This window comes from Prionailurus viverrinus, chromosome C1 (genome assembly GCF_022837055.1).
Source record: "Prionailurus viverrinus isolate Anna chromosome C1, UM_Priviv_1.0, whole genome shotgun sequence".
In the NCBI taxonomy this organism is placed as follows: Eukaryota; Metazoa; Chordata; class Mammalia; order Carnivora; family Felidae; genus Prionailurus; species Prionailurus viverrinus.
Window position 1 is genome coordinate 163,196,663 of NC_062568.1, and position 20,869 is coordinate 163,217,531.

The 20,869-nt window shown below is 34.5% G+C and overlaps 1 protein-coding gene across 9 annotated transcripts in view; it reads left to right on the top strand.

Moving 5' to 3' along the window:
• Window positions 1-20,869, top strand: part of DOCK7 (dedicator of cytokinesis 7) — a 230,239-nt gene that overhangs the window by 161,686 nt on the left and 47,684 nt on the right. For 5 of the 9 annotated variants that reach the window (XM_047869911.1, XM_047869912.1, XM_047869913.1 and 2 more), the window contains 5 exons: window positions 1,048-1,187; window positions 5,895-6,064; window positions 7,044-7,198; window positions 17,470-17,652; window positions 17,763-17,925. In XM_047869911.1, the coding sequence (XP_047725867.1) occupies window positions 1,048-1,187; window positions 5,895-6,064; window positions 7,044-7,198; window positions 17,470-17,652; window positions 17,763-17,925 (811 nt within the window). The remainder of the gene's footprint in view (window positions 1-1,047; window positions 1,188-5,894; window positions 6,065-7,043; window positions 7,199-17,469; window positions 17,653-17,762; window positions 17,926-20,869) is intronic. The other 4 variants (XM_047869914.1, XM_047869915.1, XM_047869918.1 and 1 more) reach the window with 1 other exon arrangement.

The following is a 20,869-nucleotide window of genomic DNA, read 5'->3' on the forward strand; positions in this document are numbered from 1 at the left end:
GGTTGTTGTAGCAATTATTATGTATCTTATCATACAGATGGAGATTAAAGGATTTTGTGGCTTTAGTATCAGAGAAGCCTGGTTCAATCTCAGATGTTTGATAGAAAAAAAATTTTAATTTTATTTACATTGGAAAACATCAGAGAGCACCCACAACTTTTCATTTTACCTTTATGAAAAGTCTTAGGGATTGGCCTATTTTCACATACTCTTTTACCTGGCTAGCATACACTTCTTCCTAGAATGGATAAGGCTAGTGTTTCGCTTTCTTCCCACATCCTCTGCCAAAGATGTGGCCACAGAGTGAAGAACAAATTAATTGTAAGTACTGTTCCTAAAACCTGTAATGAAACACAGTTGTTTATACCTAACTCCCCCCCTTGAACATCTCATTCAGCCAAGAAATTAATAGAATGTCTTCCATTATCTTGTTCCCTACTTTCTTATCTACATATATTTTTCAGATTCTAATGGGTGACAGAGACCTCACTGTTTCTGGGGTAGGGATAGGCAAGAATAATTTTATATACTTACTAGCAAGATGATTTCTCTATAGAGAAATCTGAAACCTTTTGTTCTGAAAAATATCACATGGATGGTCTTGAATGTGGATTAGAGGGAGATGAGATTGTAAACACTCTTGCCTTGAACTGTGTCTTGGAGGGATGCTATTTGCAGTATTAAAAATCTTTAAAAAAATAATATGTCATTTGGATTGAGTTACTTTTTTCTCCTTCAGGGTATGATACTGAAACATTAAGTGGCTAAAAGAATAAGGGAAAAAAAAAACAGTTGGAAAAGTTTCAGTATGAGAAAAGGGAAATTGAAAATAATTAAAAGTGTTTTTTTTTCATCATAGTCTCCTGTACGAAAAATAGGAGCAGTTACTTTTTCCAGTGCGAATAATAGTAATGTAAAATAAACTACCCTACACAAAGTGTATCTCATATTGAGATAATGCTCGTACTGCATTTGTTGTAATGTTCTGTCTGTAGGATGTTCTGTTGCACAGCTATTATTGTTTTGTCCTACCTCACTCCCAAACAGAGTTCTGGATTTTCCACAAACGTACAAGACCAGAAGATTGCAAATATGTTTGAATTGTCTGTGCCTTTTCGCCAACAGCATTATTTGGCAGGACTTGTGTTAACAGAGCTGGCTGTCATTTTAGACCCTGATGCTGAAGGGTAAGTAGACTAGTTTTTGCCTTGTAGAATATCAGTTTTGGGTAATGGGACAGAAGTATCACACCGATACTTCTAAGAATCAAAAGAATACTCTGCACCACTCGTAATCTACTTCTGTATTTACTAAGTTCCATACCCATGTTATTTTTGTATTTCATTGATTTTAAGAAAGCCATTTTTTCATACTTTATCATCTCCGAATTTGAGGTTTGTCTTGAACTCAGTGGCGTATTGTGGTTTATTTGGTAGCATTTCCCCCCCTTCTTAATGGTTATACAAAATATTTGTGCATATTAGTGGGTTAACTCATAGATTTATTGGTATATACAGTAGACACATTTCAATTGAGGAAAATGGTCTGGTTTTCTATTTGATTCCTTGTACAGAAAATGTGTCATTTGCCATCATACTATATAGCATTTTATTTCAAACTTTGTCCTATAAACAAATGTCTTTAGGTTTTAAGAACTTCCAAAGTTGTGTACACTTCTGTAGAATTTTTGGAAATTGATACAGTAAGGAAAGGGCATATTGTCTGGTGATTTGAATTTATAGAAATAGCTTGAGTATTATGGTGCAGCTTCCCTATAGGGTATTTCTATCTTAATAGTTATTGTTAAAAATTTCCATGATCATTATTCCTTTGGATAATAATTCCTTTTTTATCCTCATAATAGGATCTTTAGGAGTTTTTTTTTCTTAATTCTTATTTAAATTCCAGTTAACATACACTGTAATATTAGTTTCAGGTGTACAATATAGTGATTCAACACTTGATACAGCACCCAGTGCTCATCACAACAAGTGCACTCTTTAATCCCCATCACCTCTTCCACCCCTCCCCACACACATCCACTCTCTGGTAACCATCAGTTTGTTGTACAGAGTTAACAGGCTGGGGTTTTTTTGTTTATCTTTTTATCTTTATTTGTTTTGTTTCATAAATTCCACCTATGTGTGAAATTGTATGTTATTTGTCTTTCTTTGACTTATATCGTGTAGTTTTTTTTTTTTTTTTTAAGTTTATTTTTGAGAGAGAGAGCATGAGCAGAGGAGGGGCAGAGAGAGAGAAAGAGAGGGAGGGAGAGAGAGAATCCATGGGGCTTAAACTAACAAACCATGAGTTCATGACCTGAGCCAAAATCAAGTGTTGGATGCTTAACCTGAGCAACCCAGGCACCCCTCACTTAGCTTAATACCCTCCAGATCCAGCCATGTTGTTGCAAATGGCAAGATTTCATTCTTTTTTATGGCTAATATGCCAGTGTGTGTGTGTGTGTGTGTGTGTGTGTGTGTGTATCTGTCATCTTATTTTTTTTCTTCTCAAAAATATATATTTTTTCAATATATACACACACACACGTATATGTATACATATGTATATACGTATACGTATGCATATATATATATTCTATATCTTCTTTATCTGTTAATGGATGATTGCTTCGATATCTTGGCTATTGTGAATAGTGCTGCAATAAACACAGAGGTGTATATATCTTTTTGAATTAGTGTTTTCATATTCTTTGGGTAAAATCCAGACTTTTTTTTCTTTTCTTTTCTTTTCTTTTCTTCTCTTTTTTTTTTTTTTTTTTTTTTTTTTTTTTTGAGAGAGAGAGAGAGAGAGAATGGAGGGGCAGAGGGAAAGGAAAAGAGAGAATTTCAAGCAGGCTTCACTCCCAGTGCAGAGCCTGACACAGGGCTCGATGTCATGACTGTGTGATGACCTCAGCCAAAATCAAGAGCTGGATACTTAACTGACTGAGCCACCCAGGCACCCCAAATCCAAACTTTTAATAATGGTCCTCAAAGTCCTATTTACCTGGCTTTTGTGTACTTCTGCCAGTGTCTTCCCTACCCACATCCTAAAATCTAGCCATCCCGGTCTTTCTTTCTGTTTCTTTAATGTGCCAAAGTCATTCACACCTTAGGGTATTTGCACTTGGTTCTTTTCTCTGCCTGAAGCAGTGCTCACATTACTCTATGACTGTCATGTACCCATTTGCTCTTTGTGATTCTTCAGGTCTCCACTCAAATAGCATCTTCTCAGGCTTTCACTGACCATCCAGGCAAAATTAGAGCCACATTACCTTGCCACAATCATTCTTAAACATGTAGCCCTCTTTTATTTTCTACAAAACACTTATATGAAATTTGCTGCTTAATTTCGGTATTCTCCCGTTAGAGTGTGATTTCATGAGAACATGCACTTGATCTTTCTTTTTCACTACCATCCTTCCAATGCCTTAGAATTGTGTCTAGTACAAAGTGGATGAATACATATGCATAAATAGATATTAATTCAATGAATGAGTGACTAAGAGACTTAGATCCCATCTCTAAATTGTATATTCTTTAATGGTATATAGATAAAATACAGCATACAATGCCTTAGATCCTTGAGAGGAATGCTTTTTTACTTCATTTGCTTACTAATGAGAATAATTTTTTGAGTGGCAATAATATGTTTTAAAACCAAAGAGTTGCTCCCTAGAAACTTTCATTATAGTTAGAAAATCAAGACTGTGAAACCATACACTATGATTAAATGCTAATTTTGTAGCATAGACATAGTTCTATAGAACATGAATACCTTTACTATGCATTTGTGACACTGAATTATTTTCGTGTCTGTGTTTGTTGTTATTCAAACTCTTTAAAAACAGGGACCATGTCTTACCCTAACACGTAGAATAGGATGTTGCAGGTCCTGCATAAACATATATTTAATAGTTGCATATGATTAAGTAATGTAGACATATGGAAAAGCTTCATGAAGATGAGTGGGTTATAGGTGGGTTGAAGTCAGTCTGGTAGCTGCAGACAGCTAAGGAATATGCACCCAGGTTTGGCAGTCATCACTGGTAATGAAAAAATTCACAAGGGAGAACATAAAAAGCAAATGACCAGAATCTGAGATTTGGATGAAATGAGAGAGAGTATGAGGAAGGTTTGGAACTATTTGGAGAAAATATTGAGAAGAAAAAAGATAAGATGACAGTGTCGAGTAGATAACTGGAGAATAAAATCTGAGATATGTCATTTACATGTGTTTCTGGACAGTGTTTAAAACTACACTTTCTGAATAAAAATCTGGAAAGAAGAAAAATCTCCAGCTTGATTTCATATATAGCAATGTAAAGTGGCAGATAAGATTAAGGACTCTGGAGTAAGACTACCTGGTTTCCAATCCCAGCTTTGAAATTGGCTATGTGATCTAAAAAGTGATAAAAGATAGTATATACTGCAGAAGGCAGTGTGCAAGATAGTGTGCTAATAAGTATGTTACATAAACTACGCAGCTTAATTCTCACAGCTGCCTTATGAGGTAGGTAATTACCCTCATAAGTAGGGAAACAAGTTAAATATCTAAAAAATTATTTAGCTATTAAATGATAAAGCTATTACAGTACCATGTGTAAACATTCAAACTGTTAGTTTCAAAAAAAAGGGAGTAGGGGGCTTATATACTTAAATTTAATTTAAATATTAAATATTTAAATTAAATTTAATTTTGTTTAATAAAAGCATACATTTATTTAAATAATTAAAAATCAAATAAATTTTCTAAATTTATTTAAAAATTCCATTTACTAGGAAGTAAGCACATGCTATGGACTGTATATTCAGGAAGTTTATTACTGGGGAAATTATTATAGTAGTTTATTGCGAAGGGATACTATATAAGCTAGAGGAAACTAGTTTTAAGTAAACTTGTATTTTCAACATAGGAAAGTCTCATTTGAAAGAAAGAAGGGAAGAGTTTATGAGGGGGGCATTGAAGCTGTTGAAGAAACATGCGGTTCATTGAACATAATGCAGAAATTTCCTTTTGAGAGAAGATACAACTTTTTCTGAGACAGAAGGAATGATGGAGATACAAAGGTGCAGATGTGTTAAAAGATCTGGCCAGAGCAAATTTGGAATGGTTTTTCTTTACTAAAAGACAGAAGTTGGAGGTAAAGTCTTATCCTCATACTGATGGTGATAGGCTGCAGGGGAGAGAATGAGATGTGACACCACTGCCAGGTGTTACCTTAAGAGTGCCTATGGAAGTTGACCGAATGTTTAATTAGAATAGTTGGCATAGTCAAAGCACCTTTAACATAAAAAGAGGCAAAAAAAAAAAAAAAAAAAGTGATGATGAGTATTTTAGCCCAGTTGAAACTGAAGGGATCGGGAAGGTGCAGGGCCTGAATGAGGTAGAATGAGCAAGGAAGTTGACTTTCGAAAGAGACATCAAAGGCAACTCTCGAGCCTATGGACTGCATAATCCATTAAGTAGAGGATTTTTCTATTAGAAAAAGGAAATAAAAGTTTAGTTTTGGTAAATGTAAACTTTTGGTAAAAGATCTAATTTGAAATAAAATTTGAAGCTACTTATGATTTACTTTTTGTTTTTTGTTTTAAAATATAACCAGACTGTTCATATTCAATATGAGTATGCACTAATAAGGAGATAATGTAAAAACACTCAGATTTACTCCTCAGTGAATTTGTTTAGCATTTCTTTTTTCCCTCTATCCTTACTTTATACAGACATTTGTTAATTTTATGAGAAATGTTTTATAGAAAGACATGCAAATATATGGCAAAGTTTAAGTTAAAATTAACTCAGTACCATGACTTACTATTTGCTTTAACGATATTTACTAATCTCTGTGACCTTACTGCTGCTGCTTCTTCTTCATCTTCTTTTTAAAATAGACTGTTTGGATTGCACAAGAAAGTCATCAATATGGTACACAATTTACTATCCAGTCACGACTCAGACCCACGGTACTCTGACCCCCAGATAAAGGCTAGGGTGGCCATGTTGTATCTACCTCTGATTGGCATTATCATGGAAACTGTTCCTCAGCTGTATGACTTTACAGGTACTTAGTATATTTAAAACAAATTTTTAAAGAAAATCTCAGTGTTTAAAAATATTAGAAATAGCTCGAGGATAAAGATCTTATTTTAGCGAAAGAATTATAAGAAAATGTACACTGACATAAGTAAACTATAAATATTTAACCATATTACTGAATAACTTTTGATTATGTGAGAGAATTCACTGCAAACTTTTCTTAACTGGTTCTTAAGATGAATTTTAATGATATAAGACATTTCTGTACCTACCTATTAGAAAATAGGATTTTTGGTATGAGACAATACTGTTCATCTGAAGAAAATATGTAAGAAAACTTGACAGATGTCTACCACCTTCAGTCACAATTTTATTCATATATAAGACTGAAATTAATATTCCCCTGAATATCAAGAATTATGTTTATCATTAATACTGGGTTTATAAGTTGAAGTTCCGTTGCTTTTTAAAACCTAGAACTCACAAAATTTTATTGCTCTTGCTTTCCATATTTAGAATTTATTTGCCCTAAAGGAAATACTGTAGTTGCATTTAAATTAACATTTAACCTGATAAAGTACTTCCAGTTCAATAAAATAAAAAACAAACATTTACTAAGTACCTAATACATATTAAGAACTTCAACAGAGCTGGTGATACAAAGATAACCAACTCCATGCCTTTATGGGACTGGTTCTTGAGTGTTCAACCAGTATTTTGATCGCTAAATGGGCTTCTTTTATTTGAAGGCAGAAATGTTTATATTATTATATCTTCTTTTACTAGCAAGTTAAAGTTCTCTACAGAACTACACATTATTGTTGTAGGAATGGGTTAATGTTTAAAATATTGTCTAAAATAAGTAAATCTAATGATAAATACTACATCTTAATAGGTTTTTCCTTTAAAGGGTAATGGAGAATAGGAAAGGAAATTGCATGCTCAGTAACCATTAATTAATCTAAATGGAATTTTATTTACTTATTTTGGGATGATTTTTCCAGAAACTCACAATCAAAGAGGAAGACCAATTTGTATAGCCACTGATGACTATGAAAGTGAGAGCGGAAGCATGATAAGCCAGACAGTTGCCATGGCAATTGCAGGAACATCAGTCCCTCAGCTAACCAGGCCCGGCAGTTTCCTCCTCACATCATCGGTAAGAACAACCCTCCTGCAGAAGTTTTTTCCTGGAAAGACAGATACTTACAAGGATATCCTCTTAAATAACAGGTTATTGTATTAACTGATGCAAAAGTACTGTGAGTTTTATTTGTGGAAACATTAAGGTTCTGCTTATCTTATACTAAGTTGTCTTAAAAATTATTAATACCTCGGGGCGCCTGGGTGGCGCAGTCGGTTGAGCGTCCGACTTCAGCCAGGTCATGATCTCGCAGCCCGTGAGTTCGAGCCCCGCGTCAGGCTCTGGGCTGATGGCTCGGAGCCTGGAGCCTGTTTCCGATTCTGTGTCTCCCTCTCTCTCTGCCCCTCCCCCGTTCATGCTCTGTCTCTCTCTGTCCCAAAAATAAAAAACGTTGAAAAAAAAAAAAAATTAAAAATTATTAATACCTCAAGGTTTATGGCATAGAGCTGTGTATTCTGTCATTTAAAATTTGAAAGTTGCCTTATTGTATATAGCCTATTTTCTTTCTTTTCTTTCTTTCTTTTTTAATGTTTGTTTATTTTTGAGAGAGAGGCAGAGCGTGAGCAGGAGCGAAGGCAGAGAGAGAGGGAGACACAGAATCCGAGGCAGGCTCCAGTCTCTGAGCTGTCAGCACACAGCCTGACACAGGGCTTGAACTCATGAACCACGAGATCATGACCTGAGCCAAGGTCAGACGCTTAACCGACTGATCCACCCAGGCGCCCCTATTTTCAAAATCCATTTTATTCTTTATCAACCCTAAGAAATATTCTCACTGTTTAGCAATTGAAAATATTTTTTTTAATCTGTTAATATTTATCCTGTTTCATGTTTAAGAAAATTGATAGGTTCTCTGCCCCTGTAATTTCCCCCCTTAAGGAACAAAGGATATGGGAGCAGAGAGGAAACAAACAGTAGACCAAGATCAAGTTCTTAAAGTTTCAAATGACGTTCTTTCAGAAAAATGCAATAATACTTATGGAAGCTAGCCTGTTGACTTAGTTTTATTGAGATAATTTACATATCAAAAGATTCATCCATTTTAACTGTACAATTTCATGGTTTTTGATATATTTACAGATGCAGCCATCACTACAATCTAAGTTTAGAATATTTCCCCGTAAAGAACCCCGAGGCCTGTTCTGTAGCCATTCCCCATTTCCTCTCAGCCCTAGGCAGCACCTAGTCTACTTTATATCTATCTAGATTTGCCTATTCTGGACATTTCATGTAAATGGAATTACATACTGTGATCTTCTATGTCTAGCTTTTTTACTAAACATAATATTTTTGTGATTCAGCCATGTTGTAATGTATATCAGCACTTCCTTTTTTTTTAATTGCCAAATAATACTCTTTTGTATTGATATACCAGATTTTCATCCATTTATCAGTCGATGATCATTTGGATCCTTTTCCCTTTTTGACTGTTAGGAATGATGCTACTGTGAACATTTGTATACATGTCTTTGTGTACACATATGTTTTTGTTTCTGTTAGGTAGATATCTAGAAGTGGATTTGTTGGGTCATCTGGTATCTGTGTTTAACATTTTGGAAACTTCGGAATTTTCAAAGTGGCTGCACCATTTTACATTCTCACCAACAATAAATTAAGATTCCTGTTTCTCATATCCTCACCTACCTTTGCTATTATCTCTTTTTTTATTATAACCACCTTGGTATAGAGTAGTATCTCACTGTGGTTTTGATTTGCATTTCCCTAATGTCTACTGATGTTGAGCATCTTCGTTTGCTTATTGAGACATCTTTTTCGTATGTCTTATTTAGAGAAAAGTTCATTCATATTCTTTGCCAGTTTAGTATTGTGTTACTTCCTTGTTATTGAGTTAAGAGGATATTTTTTTTTTTTCAACGTTTATTTATTTTTGGGACAGAGAGAGACAGAGCATGAACGGGGGAGGGGCAGAGAGAGAGGGAGACACAGAATCGGAAACAGGCTCCAGGCTCTGAGCCATCAGCCCAGAGCCCGACGCGGGGCTCGAACTCACGGACCGCGAGATCGTGACCTGGCTGAAGTCGGACGCTTAACCGACTGCGCCACCCAGGCGCCCCAAGAGGATTTTTTTTTTTTTTTTTATATACTGAGTACAAATCCCTTATCAGATATGTGATTTGCAAATATTTTCTCCTGTTCTGTGGATTTTCTATTTGCTTTGTTGATTGTGTCATTTGAAGTGCACCAGTTTTTAATTTTGATGAATTCAATTTATCAACTTTCTTTTATCCCTTGTACTTTATATATTATTTTGTATGTATAACATCAAAAGTACGTGTACAATTAAAGTATAACAATAAAAGAAACAATAATGTACCCACCACCCAACTTCAGAAATAGAACATTGCAGATTCCTTGGAAGTTCCCAGTCTGCCCTCAATCCAATCCCTCCTCTCAGAAGGACCACTGTGCACCATTTTGTTGACCATCCTTTTCACTTTTTAAAACTTTTCTTAGGTGAAATATACTATATATTAAAAATTACATGAATCATAAATGTACAAATTTACAAAACATTGTAAAATGAACACCTTTGTAACCACCTCTCAGGACAAAATATAGAACATTGGCTGCCTTTCAGCCAATTGGATTTTCTTCTCCACCACAGCTATCCACCACGCCACCCTCTATTCTAACTAATTGCTTAATTTTGCTTATCATTTTACCGTTCAAGTGGGCATCCCTAAATCCTGTAGTTTAATTTTATATTTTTATTATTCATCCATATTATAAAATGTAGCTATAATTTACTGATACGCATTTCTGTATGACATTCAATTGTCTGACTATATATAAAACTATGTACCTTTTTTTTAACTTATTTTATTCTTGGATGCGTGAATGGTTTCTGATTTTGGGTTATTTCAAATAGTAGTCCTATAGATTCCTTTACATGTATCCTGTATGTATATACTTTTATTCAGGATATTTCCTAGGAGTGGAATTTGCTGGGTTATAGAATCTATGTGTATCTTTATTACCAGTATACTTGGGTATTTTCCAAAGGGTTTGTCTCAGTTTATATGTTACCTGTAGTATGAGAGTTCCCATTCCTTCACATGTTCATCAGCATTTAGACTTTTCAGACTTTAGAATTTTTGTCAATCTGTAATTTATAGTTGTATCCCATTTTAGCTTTTGTTTTCCTGAGGGTATGTACTTCTTCATATATATGTTGACAATTTGAATTTTCTCTTTTGAGGTGTCTAGAGTTTTTGCCCAGTTGCCATTTGGTTGTCTGCCGTTGTTTACCATTTGTATGAGTTTTATATGTTCTTGATCAAGCCCGTTATCAATTATAAGTGGCTCAAATACTTCCTTTTTTGTGGCTTGCTTTTATCACACACTGAACAGTGATTTGGTGATTAGAGTTTCTTATTTTAAAATACTTAAGTTTGTCAATCTTTTCCTGTACAGCTAGTGTTTTTTTGTATCTTTAAAATTTTTTCCTATTTCAAGATTATGAAGATATTCCCTGTTATTTTTTTTAACCTGATGAGTTTTTTTTTTTTTTTTTTTTTTTTTTTTTTAAGGAGGAAGAGTGAGCGGGGAGGGGCAGACAGAGAGGGAGAGAGAGGATCCCAAGCAGGCTCCGTGCTGTCCGCACAGAGACCATTGAGGGGCTCAAACTCACAAACCATGAGATTATGACCTGAGCCAAAATCAAGAGTCAGACGCTTTAATGGACTGAGCCACCCATGTGCCCCTCCCTGTGTTTTAAATACTTTTTTGTTCTTTTATTTTAATCCTAAAATTTACCTGGAATTTTTTTATGAACAGTAGAATTTAGGGAGCCAGTTTCATTCATTTATTTATATTATACCAAATTCTCTCAACACCATTTATTAAAAGATTATTTTCCTTACTCCTCAGGAGTACTATCTATGTATGGTCTGTCATATAGAAAAAAATCCTCATGCAGGGCACTGTTGTGATGAGTACTGGGTGTTCTATGTAAGTGATGAATCACTAAATTCTACACCTGAAACTAATAATTAAACTATATATTAGCTAGCTGGAATTTAGATAAAAGCTTGAAAAAAAAAAGAAAAAAAATCCTCATGCATATTAAAAAAAATTTCTTGGCTAATTCATGGCCCTTTGCATTTCTACATAAATTTTAGAATTAGCTCATGATGTTTCACTAAAGTAAATAAAAACCGGTGAATCTGTGGGGATTTTGGTTAAGATTGTAATGATTCTGTGGGTTAATTTTGAGGACAATTGATACTTTTACACTACTGAATCTCCTAATCATTGAACATGAAAGGTCTACCTATTATTTAGGCCTTCTTTAATGTCTATAAATATGTACACTTTTATACTTTTCACTAAAAGAGCCCTAGTACATTTTTTGTAGATGTGTTTTTTGGTCCTTGATATTTTTTTACTTTTATAATATTATAAAATTATATAATACATATAATTATATATAATCTTATAAATGTCATATTTTTCAAAAATTATTTTTTCCAACTGTTGATTACTTTCATGTGGAAATGGAATTGATTTTATACAGTGATGTTTATTTTTAGCAGAATTGCTAAACTAATAACATATGTATAGGCTTTTTTTCTACATACACAGTCCAGTCATCTATGAATAATGGAAGTTTGTTTCTTTCAAGTTTTTCTCATAACTTATTTTATTGGCTAAAACTTCCAGTACAGTTGTTGAATACAAGTGGTGATAACATCCTTAAAGGGGAAACTGGAACACTTCATTCTTAAACGTATGTGATGTAGTTTTGGGGGATTTTTTGTTTTGGATTTTTTTTTTTTTTTTTAGCTCTCCTCTATTACATTATGGATGTTCTCTTCTGTTCCTAGTTTGCTAAGAGTTTTGTTTTTAATTACAAGTAGTTGAATTTTAATCATGCTTTCTTTGCATCCACTGAGACACTCATGTTATTTTGCCTTTTTTGGTTTTTTTTTTAATGTTTATTTTTGAGAGAGACAGAGCACAAGCAGAGAGGCAGAGAGACAGGGAGACACAAAATCCGAAGCAGGCTCTAGACTTCGAGCTGTCAGCACAGAGTCCAATGCGGGGCTCGAACCCACAAACCATGAGATCATGACCTGAACCGAAGTTGGACACTTAACCAACTGAGCCCCCCAGGCACCTGTTATTTTGCTTTTTAATCTTTTACTGAGGCCCCTTTCAATTGATTTTCTAGTATTAAACCTACCTTCAGGTCCTGAATTAAACCCAGCTTTTTTTCACGATTGTGTATTCATGGATTTTATGTGCTGTAATTTAAGATACGTGTATTTATGTTTGTCAGTAAAATTGCTTGTAATGTTTTTCTCATAATGTTCTTTACAAATTTTGGAATCACGGTTAGCTAAGCCAATTTAAATGAGCCAGGGAATTTGCCCTTTTATGCTGTCTGTAGAGACTTGTTTAAAATTGGAGTTATTTCTTCCTGAGTATTTGGGGAAATTGTGGGTGAGGCCATCTGTACTTGGAGTTTTCTTTTTTGAAAGTTTAAAAAGTACTGATTTAATTTCTTTAATGACTCTAAGACTGTTGAAGTTTTCTATTTCCTTTTATACTGGTTTCTGTAAATTTTATTCTAATAGAAATTTATTAAAATCTATTGGCATACAAAATTCAAATATCTTCTATAATCTTTTTAGTGTCTATACCATCTGTAGTAAATATAAATGGTTTCATTTATGTGTCTGATTTTTTTGTACATTTGTCTTAAATCAGTCTCAGTAGAAATTTGTGTATATCTTTAGTCTTTATAAAGAACCAATTTGGGTTCTTTTGAATGTTTATCTTCATTATTTAATGTCTTCTACTTTTTTTTGCATTTATAGTTTTCTTTCTCTCACTTCTTGGTGGATGTTTAACTTAATAATTTTCATCCTTTCTTCTTTGGTACATATTTTAAGCCTGTATATTTTCCTTTAATTATTGTTTTAGTTACATGCCACAGTTTATATGTAGCATTTTTATTATTCAGTTCAAAATATATCTGAAGTTCATTATGATTATTTTTGTCTTTTATACCCTAAGTTTTTGTTTTAAAATATCTAGTCATAGGAAAATTTCTCATAATCCTTTGTTTCTGATTTTGACCTGATTTCATGATCAGAGAACTTTGTATAATTTTTCAGTTTGTTATATTTGTTACAGCTGGTTTCATGGTCTTGTATTTAGTCAGTTTTTGCAAATAGCTCATGTATTTGAAAGTGCATATTCTTTAGTGTATTTCAGTGTTCTGTATTTGTCCATTACACCTGTTATTTCAAATTTGTTAGTCTTCTTGTTTAAACCTTTGTTCTTTTTACTGAATTCTGTCTGCTTATTCTAATATCCCATTAAAATCATGGCTTTTTAATAACTTGTCATTTCCTAAGGATTCATTTCCTTTGAGGCCTTATTATGAAATACCTAATTTTAATTGTTAGTTTTTTGATGGATTGCACCTCTTATAAACATGAATTGTAAGACTTTTTATTTTGCCTTCAAGTCTATTTTGTATTGTATTAGTAGAAGATGTCTATCTTCTAAGATATATATATGAGTTTTTCCATCCTTCTCCTTTCAACATTTTTTTCTTATGTTTTAAATGTTTGAAAATTATGTTTTACATGTGTCTTTTATAATCAACATGTAGTTAGATTTTTGTCTTAAATTTTTAAAATCTAGTCTGTTCATTTTTGTCTTTCACTAGAGTTTTTAAAAGCCACTTAATTTAGGGGCACCTGGGTGGCTCAGTCAGTTAAGCATCCAACTTTGGCTCAGGTCATGATCTCGCTGTTCATGAATTTGAGCCCTGCATTGGGCTCTGTGCTGACAGCTCAGAGCCTGGAGCCTGTGTCAGATTCTGTGTCTCCCTCTCTCTATCCCTCCCCTGTTCTCTCTCTCTCTCTCAAAAATAAATAATAAAACATTAAAAAAAATTTTTAGGGTGCCTGGGTGGCTCAGTCGGTTAAGCATACAGCTTCGGCTGAGGTCATGATCTCATGTTCATGGGTTCGAGCCCCTCAATGGGCTCTGTGCTGACAGCTCAAAGCCTGGAGCCTGCTTCAGATTCTGTGTCTCCTCTCTCTCACTCTCCTCCATCAGAGCTCGCTCTCTCTCTCTCTCTCTCTCAAAACTAAACATTAAAAAAAATTTTTAATAAAATCCACTTAATTTGATATAACTAAATTTAATGTACTTAACATTCTTTAATTTTACTTCATATTGTCCCACCCCGTATGCCTTTTTGTCTCATTTATTGTTCTTTTTTATTATTTTTTTCCTTTCATTCATTTTCCTTGTTCTATTTTTTTCCTTTCTTCTACTTTAGAAGTTATACATTCTGTTTCTTTTTTTCATTGTATTACAAATCACTGTATACTTCCTTAAATTAAATTCCATCTCATTTAATCATTACCCTTACTTTCACATTGGTTAATAGAAGGATCTTAGAACAGGTTGATTATTTATTTACCTTTCTGCCTACTTAAATGCTATTTTCATGCATTTTTAATAGTATATATCATTAAACTTCAAGAGACATTATTATTACTTGTATGGCTATATAAATTTAATTATCATTTAAATTTGCACATGTGTTCACCACTGTATTTGCTTTTTTCCCAAATTTGTGACCTTCCATAAGAAATACTGTATCCTTTAGAATTTTCTGTGCTATGGTGATGAACTTTCTGTGTTTCTTTGAAAAATATCTTTATTTGACCTTCATTCTTAAGGTTTTTGTATTTTGTGTTTTTTTGAAATAGCATCTGAGTATCCTGTTTTCTTTCAGCATGCTAAGGGCATTGTCTCCACTGTCTTCTCATTTCCATTACTGCTACTTTTTTATTTTTAAAGTTCATTTATTTATTTTGAGAGAGAGAAAGAATGTAAGTGGAGAGGGGCAGAGAGAGAGAGAGAATCCCAATCAGGCTCTGGGGAGCTGCATATGGGGCTCAAACTCCAGAATGGTGGAATCATGACCTGAGCCGAAGTCAAGAGTTGGTCACTTAACTGACTCCACCACCCAAACACACTTCAATTACTGCTTTAGCTGCGTCTTGGGCGCTTGGGTGGCTCAGTTGGTTAAGCATCTGACTCTTGATTTCAGCTCAGGTCGTAATCTCATGGTTTATGAGATCGAGCCCCACATAGAGCTGTGTGCTGACAGCACGAAGCCTGCTTGGGATTCTCTGTCTCCCTCTCCCTCTCTCTCTTTCTGTCTCTGTCTCTCTGTGTGTGCACCTCCCCAGCTCACTCTTAAGTACGTGTGCTCTGTCTCTCTCTCTCAAAAATAAGTAAATAAACTAAAAAAAAACCCATTCTCTCTCCCTCTGCCCTTTCCCTTACCCTGCTCATGTTTTCTCTCTCTCTCTTAAAAAAAAAAAAAAAAAAAAGGTGTTGAACTATTGCTTCTTTAAAGATAATCTGTCTCTCCCGCCACCTCTTTTTTATGATATTCTCCTTAGAATTGGTCTTCTGTGGTTTCATTCTGTTGCATCTAGTTTTGAATTTCTTTATGTTTGTTCTGCTTGGGTTTTTTTTTTTTTGGACTTCTTAAATGTGTAGTTCAGGTTCAGCATCTTCAGTTCTATGAAATTCTAGACTATTATCTGCCCAAATATGTCCTCTTCTTCATTCTGTCTCTCCTCTTTTTATATTCCAGTTAAGCTTATGTTAGTCCTCTTTATTGCATCCTCTGTGTCTCTTCTCTTCTTCTGTATAGTCCATCTTGTTGTTAACCTGTTCTTCACACTGGGTTGTTGTTTTTGATCTATCTTCCAGTTTACTAATTCTCTCCTTAATTCTACCTAATATTACTTTAAATCACTCCATTGAGTTCTTAATTTGGTTATTGTGTGATTTGGTTAAGTGAGTTTATGTAGGTGAATTCACTTATATGTGCAAGCATAGTGAACATAGATAAGTGTTTGATTTCTCTCTGGAGCCACCCTTTCTTCTGCATTTGAATCTCAGGCCTGCTACTTACTGCAAAATACCTGTATAGAATACTTCTCGGTGTCTTAGTTTTCTTTGACTATAAGATGTGGTGAGTAATAATATTTATCTTTTTGGATGGGTGCAAGGGATAAATAAGTTATTATGCATAAAGTGTTAAGTACAGTGCCTAGCACAGAGTAAGCATCATAGAAGAGTCGACTGCTATCATTTTTATCATCTAGGATGGAGGGGAGAGTAAGGTAGTAGTTGAGATCATGACTCCAACAGTTAAGTATGTTAAACTTTCCTTTGTCTTTTCTTCTCAACATCCCTTCCAAGGCTTTCTTATTATTAGTTAGTATATTTACTTAACCAAAGCTTAGAATGTAGTATAATGGTAAGGAGTATAAGCTTTGGAGCCTGGTTAACCTGGACTAAAATCTTGGCTTAATCTCTAGCTTTTCATTTCCTTACGTTTAAACTAGAAATAACAGTGATTAATACCATCTCAGAAATCATTGTGAGAGTCAAATGAGAAATGATTAGCACAGTGTCTAGCACATCTCAAATGTTCTGTTTTGTCATCATCATCACCGTTAATTGTCATCCTATATTCTTGTCTGTAAAACTAAGATGATACAACCTGCTTGGTAATACTGTTGGAGGACTAAATGAAATAATGTACAGAAAGAGCTTAGCATGATGATTAGAACAGAGTAAATATGGAATAAATGGTATTGTAGACAAGTTTTTATTCCTAATTTTTCATTTTTTTTCATTTTTTTCATTTTCACATGCTGTATTACAAGTGCAGATTGAAGACTGAAGATAGCACCTTCACCTTATTTCTCTAAGTGAAAGTGCCTTTTATTTACGTATGGTCTAAGACTCTTCCCTTTTGTCAGTGGCCCTTGAGAGGAATCCATGGTTCTTTAAGCCTGATAAACATTTTGTTATTACTATTCTGCTCTATTCTTACACCACTTTATGGAGTCATTTGCTTTTTCTTTTACCATATTATATCAGACATGATGAACATAGATATCTTAGTTTTAATAGTGGATCTGTTATGTTTTTCCCTTGTTTCTTTCAGTGTTTATTGTCTACAGGAAACCCTACCATATGAATTAAAACAATCTTTCAATGCCAGAAAAAGTTATTAAGTTTCAGGACCTGAAGTTTAAGGCTCTATATGACTTATTCAAGTATTGTCTAAATCAAATGGTTCTTTTTAAATATTCGATTTTTTAAGTAATTTTTGTTTTATTACAGTTAGAAGAAAACAGTTGACAACCCCAGAAAAGAAATGGCCATTGATCAGTCTGTCTCGTTCTACTGTTCTTTATTTTCAGAGTGGTAGGCAACACACTACCTTTTCAGCAGAATCGAGTCGGAGCCTTTTGATCTGTCTACTTTGGGTTCTCAAGAATGCAGATGAGACAGTTCTACAAAAGTGGTTCACAGATCTCTCAGTCCTACAGCTAAACCGGCTATTAGATTTGCTTTATCTCTGCGTGTCTTGCTTTGAGTACAAAGTAAGTGATCACTATACCATTGCAGAGAATAATGAGAAAGAAAACATAATGTGGAAAAGGAAGAAGGAAATTTCCTCAATGGCTCTTCTTTGCTAATGTTTAAATTTTAGGGAAAGAAAGTGTTTGAAAGAATGAATAGTTTGACCTTTAAGAAATCAAAAGACATGAGAGCAAAGCTTGAAGAAGCTATTCTTGGGAGCATAGGTGCTAGGCAAGAAATGGTGCGCCGAAGCCGAGGACAGCTTGGTACGTACACATTATCTTCTCCTTCTGGTGAGAATTTTTTCAGTTTCTTTGAAATATTTATTACAGTGGTCATTGTTGCAAATCTTCAGTGATTCGACACTTTTTTTAAAAAAGTGTTTTAAATGAAACTGAATTAACTTGAATAACCACATCTCTCTAGGGATTCAAGTTCGAGTCCTGAGTAGGGTGAACATATTTCCTGATTTGTTCTGGACAGTCTCAGTTTATTCCTGTTGTCCTTATGTGATTATGAATAGCATCCCTTATCTTCTAAAATAGACGTTTTAAAAGCAGTTTTAGGTCCATAGCAAAATCGAGCTAACAGTACAGAGATTCCCTGTATACTCCCTAGCACACAGGCATAGCCTTACCTATTATCAACATCCCTCAGCAGAGTGGTGTACTTGTTACAGCTGGTGAACCTGCACTGACACATCATTATCACCCAAAGTCCATAATTGACACTAGGATTCACTCTTAGTTTCATACTTGCTACATTGCATCACTTCTTACTCTTAAAATAAATTTCCTAGTTTGTACAATGAATTAAAATAGCCTGTATTTCAGGGAAAGATATTGTCCCTCAGCCTCAGGTATCAGGGAGAGAAACAAGTTAGTAGCATTTGAGGCCTGTTTCTACTCCCAGATACTGCTATCCTTTAGCCATATAACCTTGGCCAGGTCACTCCATCTCCTCACTTTCCTTTTCCTTATCCGCTTTTGATTGTTTTGGGAATTTAGAAGGTAGTGTAACTAACTGATCTTTCATCATTGTAGTGACCCACGTGTGTTTAAACATTTTGTAAATTCTGAAGTCACAAATAATGACGTTGCTGAGAGCTCCTTAGGGTCAGGGACATGGCCTAGTCACCTGTATACATGACATATGCTAATAGTTCAATGTATATTTGACTTAATAGAGGAATGCACATTTACATGAATATTTTTAATGTTTTCTGATAAGCCATAAACATAGTGATCATTTATTCAAGTTAACTTAAATATCTTTTATATGCTATTTATGGTTGGAATTTCATAATAATACAGAATCTTTGCCTTTGGAATTAAGAGCACCATTTGCTTTTTTTCCCCCACTTTAGTTGTATGCAATGTATAGTGTACTTACAGATTTATTATGTACAACAACCTTCTAAAAAAGAATGAAAATGAGGGACCCCTGGGTAGCTCAATCGGTTAAGTGCCTGACTTCGGCTCAGGTCATGACCTCACTGTTTGTGGGTTCGAGCCCCACTCTGGGCTGTGTGCTGACAGCTAGGAGCCTGGAGCCTGCTTTGGATTCTGTGTCTCCCTCCCTCTCCCCCTCTACCACTGTGTTCTGTCTCTCAAAAATGAATAAACATTTAAAAAATATATATGAAAACGAACTTTTATTTAGTTCATTTATTACCGAAATCTAATGAAGATTATCTTCAACCTTTAAGTTAAAGAAAATAAAACTCACTAGAGGTAAATAACTTGCCTACGATCATAAACTAAGTGACAGAACCAGGCTCTTTTGACTTCCGATGTAGTGTTCTGTATGTTCTACTGCACCTCTTTCTAAAGTTTCTTGTTGGAGAGAGTGGCACTGTTAGTAGTATGTTATGTTTTTAAACCTGTAGCCTTGGGACAGTCATCTTTGTTTGAATGTAGAAATTGAAATTCTATATGTAGAATCTAAAGGAAATAAATGAATAAACTCCTAGATACCTCTGTTAGTGGTGCCCTAGGTGTGGGGGGAGAGGAGGGCAGAGAGGATGGAGGTGTCAAGAGGTACAAATGTCCAGTTATAAAATACTTAAGTACTGGGATGTAATGTATAGCATGGTGACTACAGTTTATACCATATTGTACATTTGAAAGTTACTAAGAGAGTAGGTTTTAAGTTCTCATCATAGGAAAATTATAATATGTGGTAATGGATATTGACTAGATTTAGAGTGGTGATCATTTCATAAATGTATACAGATATTGAATCATATTGTACACCTGAAACGAATATAATGACATACGTCTGTTGTATCTTAATTTTTAAAAAATTGAAGTTCTTAGAAAAATAAGACCTTTGCAATTCTTATTTGAATTTGGACACCCAAGTTATGTCACCCAATGATAGACATTGGGTGATAAGAGATGAGGGGCAATTTCATGGGGGGAAGAAAGTTAATGATAAAAATGTAAATAGATCCCAGATATTTGTTTTGTTAACTGGGTAAATACAGGCATATATTTTTTGTTTTCTTTTACCAAATTTTTTAAAGATAGAGGTTTCATAATAAAAAAAGAGGTGGGAAGAGAAGGAAAGTGAAGGGAAGGGAGAGAAAGCAGAAGACTTGTCCAGACATGTCTTTTATTGTGTAGCATATTTGCTTCTCATTTTTTTTTAAGTTTATTTATTTTGAGAGAGAGAGCACACGCACACAAGTGTGGGGAGGGGTAGAGAGGAGAGGAGAGAGTGAGAATTCCAAGCAGGCTCCATGCTGTCAGCTCAGAGCCCAACTCGAGGCTCAATCCCACAACCCTAGGATCATGACCTAAGCCAAAATCAAGAGTTGGATGCTTAACCAACTGAGCCACCCAGGTGCCTCATTTCTCATTATTTTTAAAATTTCTACTTGGACTCTAAATTTTTACTTTCCTTTTTCTTTGCATTCTCCCAACCAATTTAAAATCTCAGGCTTTTCAAAAAGAAGCATTAGTTTTCTAGTTGAAAGTCTGAAGTCATGGCTAATTCCTTCCTTTAAGTGTAAATCTCTCCACAATTCTCAATACCTTCTTCACTTCTGCTGGATTTGTATGAACCAGTTCTGTCACTGCTGCCCCTTCTGGGAGCCCACAGCATTCTGTCTGCTTTCTATCCCAGAAGCCTTGAATGAAAGCCCTCTTCTTTCTCCTGTCCTGTCTTCTGTGGACCAAATAATAATTCCTAATTGTTTTAGGAATCCTTCTTACTTTGTTTCTATATTAAAGA